General features: G+C 40.3%; 1 protein-coding gene across 1 annotated transcript in view; it reads left to right on the plus strand.

The window, feature by feature from the left end:
• LOC107572814 (myosin-9-like) overlaps window positions 1-8,090 on the plus strand; it is a 74,726-nt gene that overhangs the window by 56,203 nt on the left and 10,433 nt on the right. The window contains exons 24-30 of the mRNA XM_016259247.1: window positions 1,804-1,975; window positions 2,068-2,280; window positions 3,412-3,556; window positions 3,652-3,858; window positions 5,308-5,412; window positions 5,491-5,643; window positions 5,776-6,024. Of these exons, the coding sequence (XP_016114733.1) occupies window positions 1,804-1,975; window positions 2,068-2,280; window positions 3,412-3,556; window positions 3,652-3,858; window positions 5,308-5,412; window positions 5,491-5,643; window positions 5,776-6,024 (1,244 nt within the window). The remainder of the gene's footprint in view (window positions 1-1,803; window positions 1,976-2,067; window positions 2,281-3,411; window positions 3,557-3,651; window positions 3,859-5,307; window positions 5,413-5,490; window positions 5,644-5,775; window positions 6,025-8,090) is intronic.

The following is an 8,090-nucleotide window of genomic DNA, read 5'->3' on the forward strand; positions in this document are numbered from 1 at the left end:
GAACTAAAACTCTTTTTGAATGACAAAAACTATGACATAAATCTATTGACATTTTCGTCAACGAATAAAAACGAGCCGAAAATGTTAGGAAGGGACGATTTGGGAAGAGATTCATTCAGAACGAATCTGCAGCGTGGTTCGGAGGTTAGATGCGTACATATGAACCGGCGGGACATAAGCTAACATACACTTGCTGCACGTCACAAAAAACGCAGACATATGGATAAATCTGACGACGCAAGAGAGAACTCAATTCGGTCCGGTTTTCAGAGCGCAGACACTGAAGCATACACACACAGAAAGCGTGTCTCACAGCACACAAGTACTCTTTCGCGTCGCATGAATGGAGAATTGCACACACACACACACAGAAAGCGCCTCTCACGAGCTAGCTCGCAAGTACTCTTTCGCATTGCATGAACGGAGAATTGCACACAAAATGATGTCGAATTGTCCGTTTTGACGAGTATTCACGTAAACACAGTTGATTACGTCTTAAGTGACCGTAAACAGTAGGGAGAACGTGTATCAGTACATTGCATCCATTGCAGCTGTGCATTCGGTTTTAAAGGGACAGTAGCCTAATTTAGTTGCTATTGTCTGAATCATTTATGTTAATCAAGCAACAACAGAAAGACAGAAAATCACTCACTGCTCTTGACTGAATCACTTTAGTAGCCCTAAAGATTAATCTACATTTATTTATAGAAATAAATATGTCTGCCTGAAAGAATGACGAATATTAAGATTAAGAAGTTGCTATAAAGAATGCATAGTTAGCCTATATAACCATTGGTGTTTCATTAAAAAGAAGACCATGTTCTTGTTCTTTATGAGAAGTGGTTTTATTTAATTTGAACATAAAGACATGTTGTGTGTCACCGAAGTTAAATCAGTGTCTATCATGATATAACCTTTTTATCAAACCTATATAATGAGTTTGGAAATTTGAGAAATGCTTAATAAATGCACTGTAACTAAACCCATTAGATTTTAGCCGACTAAATTTACTGTTGATCTAGTCGACTACAATCTTATGATATTTAGTCGACTAAAATTAAAAACAATTCTGATGACTAAAATATGACTAAAACTAAATTAAATTTGCTGTCAAAATTAACTCCGGTATTAACTCTGGTATAAATGTGTAATAATAGTGTGTGTGAAGTCAAATTAGACCGATGCTAGCAAGAAATCAGGCACCGAATATCTCAATACTCAATGGCACTGGAAGGATTGGTTGTCGACATCCAGAAATATAGGAAGTCTCACTAAATTAGATATCTTGATGCGTCAGACCGTCTGCGTCGCGAGGAGAAGCAGCGACAGGAGCTGGAGAAGAGAAGTGGTTTTATTTAATTTGAACATAAAGACATGTTGTGTGTCACCGAAGTTAAATCAGTGTCTATCATGATATAACCTTTTTATCAAACCTATATAATGAGTTTGGAAATTTGAGAAATGCTTAATAAATGCACTGTAACAAAACCCATTAGATTTTAGTAGACTAAATTTACTGTAGATTTAGTCGACTACAATCTTATGATATTTAGTCGACTAAAATTAAAAACAATTCTGATGACTAAAATATGACTAAAACTAAATTAAATTTGCTGTCAAAATTAACTCCGGTATTAACTCTGGTATAAATGTGTAATAATAGTGTGTGTGAAGTCAAATTAGACCGATGCTAGCAAGAAATCAGGCACCGAATATCTCAATACTCAATGGCACTGGAAGGATTGGTTGTCGACATCCAGAAATATAGGAAGTCTCACTAAATTAGATATCTTGATGCGTCAGACCGTCTGCGTCGCGAGGAGAAGCAGCGACAGGAGCTGGAGAAGAACCGCAGGAAGCTGGAGGGCGACTCTACAGAGCTGCACGATCAGATCGCGGAGCTGCAGGCTCAGATCGCTGAACTGCGCGCACAACTTGCTAAAAAAGAGGAGGAGCTTCAGGAGGCGCTCGCCAGGTGAGACGCACACCGTATCCAATCACAATCGAGCATCACTGCTCCGTCTGAATGAAGGGTTAGAGCTCCTGAGTGACTGTGTTTCCCGTCAGGATCGAGGAGGAAGCGGCTCAGAAGAATCTGGCGCAGAAGAAGATCCGTGAGCTGGAGGCTCAGCTGAGTGAACTTCAGGAGGATCTGGAGCTGGAGAGAGCGGCTCGAGCCAAAGCCGAGAAACACCGCCGAGACCTGGGAGAAGAGCTGGAGGCGCTAAAGACAGAGCTGGAGGATACGCTCGACTCCACCGCCACGCAGCAGGAGCTCAGGTGTGTTGCTTATGATGCTCGTTTGTCGTCAGATTTATTTTAATTTCATGTCTGCATAATTTCCAACACTTTTGTGTGGACTGGAGTTTTCAGCGTCTCACAGGTTTGTAACGAGAAGCTCTTATAAACCTGAAATGTAGAGGTGTCCCTGCAGTCAAAATGAAAAGTTTGAGGGGGTTGACACATGAAGGTGGAAGAAATTAAAACATAAATATCAGTATTTTTTTTACTATTATAGTGAAAATCATTACAATATTATTATTATTGTAGTTTTTGTTTTTCTAGATATTCGTTTTTTACATTTTGTACAGTTGCATTACAATTCTTTATTTTTTTATAGAGTTAAAATAATAATTTAAAACATAATTTAATTATTTATTATATTTTTCATTGTATTATTTTACTATTTTATTAGATTTTCATTTAACAGCATGATTGCTGTCAAATGTTGCAAATGTTCTTTTATAATTATAGTAAAAAATAATAATACTGCTATTAAAATAACTATTATAATAATAATAATTTGATTATTTGTATTTTTATTTTATTAGATATTTTTTAGGGTTAAAATAATAATATAAAAATAATGATATTTTAGTATTATTAGTATTATTATTATTAGATTTTTATTGTGTTCAATATCCATTGTTTATTTAATAGTACAATTAGCATTACAATCCTACATTTTTATCATTACTTAAATATAAGAATAATAATTTCATTTCATTATTTTCATTATTTTATTAAATATTCATTTTGCTGTTTTACTAGTACGATTGCATTGTAACTCTTCATTTATTTCATTAGTTACAACAAAAGAATATGAAAATATCAATTTATTTATTTTTCATAAATTTGTATTTATTTATTTTTATTATTAAAGTTTAATTTTAGCATTTTTTTATTTTATTATATATTCATCTTTTATTTAACATTACAATTTCAGTTATTTTTTTATTATGCTTAAGAGTACTTTTTTTTTTTTTTTTGTTGGTTCTTGTAAAGATTTAAACACCCTCAAAAGCTACTATTTCTATTAGCATCAGAGTTTGGTTTTTGCCTGGATGTTTCAACAGCAGCAATATGAGATATTTATCATGCAAACCCGTCAGCTAAATATTTCACCTGCAGGACGAAGCGTGAGACTGAAGTGACTCAGCTGAAAAAGACTCTGGAGGAAGAGGCTAAAGTTCACGAGCAGGTGGTGGCAGAAATGAGACAGAAACACGGTCAGGCCTTCGATGAGCTCAATGAGCAGCTGGAGCAGGTCAAACGGGTACGAGACGCTCTCATTCACTCACACACACAGAAAACATTCGTCAGACGTGTGATGAGCAGCGTCACTCTGAGTCTCTCCGTCTCTGTTTGTAGAATAAGGTGTCGGTGGACAAGACCAAACAGGCTCTGGAGTCGGAGAGGAACGAGCTGCAGATCGAGCTGCAGACGCTCATGCAGGGCAAAGGAGACTCAGAGCACCGCAGGAAGAAAGCCGAGACACAGCTGCAGGAGCTGCTGGTCAAACACGCTGAGAGCGAACGCCAGCGCAGCGAATTCGCTGAGAAAGCCGCCAAGATGCAGGTGAGAGAACCACACACACAATCAGAAAGTGAAAGTGACATGTGGCCAAGTATGGTTAACTTGACGTGTTAAGAGAGTGCTGTACATTCACTCCCCCCACCTACAATCCCTGCCGGTATGAGACTCGAACCTGCAACCTTTGGGTTACGAGTCCAACCCTCTAACCATTAGGCCATGACTTCCCCACGACTTCCCCCCTCTATCAACTGATAGATAGATGCTCTTGTACTGATACACCCTTGCAAGCGCATAGCAACACCCTAGCAACCAAATAGCAATGCCCTAGCAACACCCTCGTAATCACTCAGAGCCCCAAGCAACTTCCTAGCAGCCACATTACAACACCCAAGCAACCACTTAGAAACACCTTCATAATTACACAGAACAGCCTAGAAACTGCCTAGTAACCACATAGCAACACTTTAACTGCCTAGCAACACCCTTAATCACCTAAATCGCCCTAGCAACCACATAGCAAAAGCTTTAGCAACCACTTCGAACACTCTAGCAACTGCCTAGCAACAACATAGTAAAAACCTAGCAACCATCTAGCAACACCCTTATAATCACTGAGAACAGACTAGCAGCCACATAGCAACGCCCTAGCAACTGCTTAGCAATAACCCTTGTAATAACTCAGAACACCCTAGCAACTGCCTAGTAACCACATAATAACACCCAACCACCGCCTAGCAACACCCTTGTAATCACTCAGCAACACCCTAACAACCACATAGCAATGCCAGAGCAACCACCCAGAAACACCCTTGTTATCACTCAGAACACCCTAGAAACTGCCTAGTAACCACCTAGCAGCGCCCAAGCAACCACTTAGAACACCCTAGCAACTACTTAGCAACCACATAGCAATGCCAGAGCACATAAAAGCCTTAGCAACTGCTTAGATCACCTAGAAACACCCACTCAGAACACCCTAGCAACTGCTTAGTAACCACATAGCAACACACTAGCAACACCCTTCTAATCACTGAGAACACCCTAGCAGTCACATAACAACACCCAAGCAACCACCTACAAACACCCTCATAATTTCTCAGAACAGCCTAGCAACACCCTAGTAACCACATAACAATGCCCTAGCAACCGCTTGGCAATAACCCTTGTAATTACTCAGAACACTCTAGCAACTGCCTAGTAACTACATAGTAATACCTAGCAACCGCCTAGCAACACCCTTGTAATCACTCAGCAACTCTAGTAACCGCATAGCAACGCTATAGCAGCTGACCATTGCCATGGCGAGCATCACTCAAGTCCCTCCAAAATAATGCAGGTTAATGTGTGATCCGTGTAGATCTGGTTGATTTCTTATGTGAATGTGTTTAAGTGATGGTTGTAATGACTGGTTGGTGTTTGTGCCGCGTGATGAAGGGTTAGCATTAGCATTAGCGTGAGGTTAGCGCTGACGGCGGTCCTGTCTCTTCTCAGGCGGAGCTGGATAATGTCAACGCTCTGCTGAGCGAGGCTGAGGGAAAGTCCATCAAAGCGACGAAGGACTGTTCATCCGTGGAGTCGCAGCTGCAGGACGTCCAGGTACGTACGGTGGCCCGCGGGATTATGGGATGTCTGTGCGCCTCGCTCACTCACTGAACGCTAACCGTATCCTCACAGGAAGTGCTGCAGGAGGAGACGCGGCAGAAGCTCTCGCTGAACACGCGTCTGCGGCAGCTGGAGGACGAGCAGAACAGCCTGAGGGAGCAGCTGGAGGAGGAAGAGGAGGCCAAGAGGAACCTGGAGAAACAGATGAGCACCATGCAGGCGCAGGTACACAAACACGCGCAGAAAACCTGCCGACATTACGGAAGTTTAACGTTGGGTGGAAAATCCTTTCTTATAGGTACTTTAGTTACTTGATGAGTGTGATGAGCGTCTGTCTGTCTGTGTGTTCTGCTGCAGCTGACCGACATGAAGAAGAAGGTGGAGCAGGAGGCCAGTTTCCTGGAGAGCACCGAGGAGACGAAGAAGCGAGTCCAGCGCGACCTGGAGGCCGTGACGCTGCGTCTGGACGAGAGGTGCACCGCCTACGACAAGCTGGACAAGACCAAGACGCGCCTGCAGCAGGAGCTGGACGACATGCAGGTGGACCAGGACCACCTGAGACAGATCGTCTCCAACCTGGAGAAGAAGCAGAAGAAGTTCGACCAGGTGAGAATGAAAGCCACGATTATTAGAGCAGCGGCTCAGTGACTGAAAATGGTTTAAAATATGACAAAACAGTCGTCAAAATAAGCTGAGACGGCTAAAAAAATCAGGATGTTTCTTAGTATAATTAATTTTTTGGATCTATAAGGAAGCCTCATAGTGTAAGGACCCCCCCCCCCACTTAAACACATTTATAAACGTATAATATTTTAAACCCTTTAATGTTTTTTTACTCTACAGCTGTCACTTTAAAGAGTCACATTTCATTCATGAAGATGACATAAAAAAAATGTCTCCTGGTGGAAAACAAAGACTTTTAAGTTGAAAATAACATGAAATTAGCATTATATCCAGTAGATGGCAGCAGAGGATCACTCATTATCTCAGTTACCATTTCAACTCCCTAGTTTTTTTACACGTCTTGCTTTTGGATTTATTATGAAATGACTATGAAGTATAGCAAGTGCAGGAAGTCACAAAGTCTCATGACATTTAAAAATAAATAAATAAGCCCAGACACCAACAGCCTAGTATGGTAAATTATTTAAATACTTGACTACAAATTAAGTAAACTTTTAATGGTATAATAATTCATTAATAATGCATTAACTAATTTGGCTTTTTTTTTTAAATTTGATTTAAAACAAAAATTTTCAAACATTGCCTTAAAAATGTTATCTTTAACTGTAAAAAGTTGCTAAATATATTCAGCCCACACAGACTTGTTGCTGCTGTAGTTTTGTTACTCTGAATCACTCAAAGCACAGCTCTGTTTTGACATCGGCTTGTCAGATAGTCGTTCCGTCCATTGCTACAGTTGAATCACCGTCAATCATAGCAATGACTGGCAGGACAATTTAGCGGATTCACTCGCGCAATTTTTTTACACTCGGGTTTGTCCTTCTTGAAACAGCATACGTGGACGGTTGGTCCTGATATAATCAATAACTAACGACACAATCTCTTATTTACAGTACATCGTGTATGCTTTCTTTTTCTTTTGTGATAATAGGAAGATCTGTGAGCGTGTAGAGCTACATAAACTTGCGAAAACAAAAATCAGATCAGAGCTGATTCTGTCTACCCTACAGTAAACACCTGATGATCACAGAGATGCCTGTGATTGGCTACAATACTCAACGCTGCAAAACACGTCGTAAATATAAATGTCTGGTTTTGTAATTCGAAACCAGAGTGCGCACACAAAATCACACAAACGTTTGAAAGCGGGTGACTTCGAGCGGGCACAGAATTGAGTTGGTACGACTGGAACTGTTAAAGGTTGAGTGCAAATTTCTGCAGACAACTGTCAAGACTCTAAAATAGTAATATCTCAATATAACTAAAAGCAGGGTTTCCACGGGTCCTTAAAAAGTCTTAAATTTAGTTATCAAATTTAAGGCCATTAAAAAGTCTTAAATTGTACAAGAAAGTCTTAATTATGATTTCAGGAGGTCTTAAATTTGGGGACGGAAAGACCAGAATCGCGATATGGCTTAAAGGGATGCTCCACCCCAAAATGAAAATTTTGTCATTAATCACTTACCCCCATGTCGTTCCAAACCCGTAAAAGCTTCGTTCGTCTTCGGAACACAATTTAAGATATTTTGGATGAAAACCGGGAGGCTTGTGACTGTCCCATTGACTGCCAAGTAAATTACACTGTCAAGGTCCAGAAAAGTATGAAAGACATCGTCAGAATAGTCCATCTGCCATCAGTGGTTCAACCGTAACGTTATGAAGCGACGAGAATACTTTTTGTACATGAAGAAAACATAAATAACGACACAGAAGAGCGTACGCTGCTTGCTTTCAGATCATATTCTCCAAAATGGTGCTACGGTGATGTGGAGAGACACAGAGGAGATGAATTGTTGAATAAAGTCATTATTTTTGTTTTCTTCGTGTACAAAAAGTATTCTCGTCGCTTCATAACGTTACAGTTGAACCACTGATGGCAGATGGACTATTCTGACGATGTCTTTCATACTTTTCTGGACCTTGACAGTGTAATTTACTTGGCAGGCAATGGGACAGTCACAAGCCTCCCGGTTTTCATCCAAAAAATC

This window comes from Sinocyclocheilus grahami, unplaced genomic scaffold (assembly GCF_001515645.1).
Source record: "Sinocyclocheilus grahami isolate Dianchi unplaced genomic scaffold, SAMN03320097.WGS_v1.1 scaffold1815.1, whole genome shotgun sequence".
Lineage (NCBI taxonomy): Eukaryota > Metazoa > Chordata > Actinopteri > Cypriniformes > Cyprinidae > Sinocyclocheilus > Sinocyclocheilus grahami.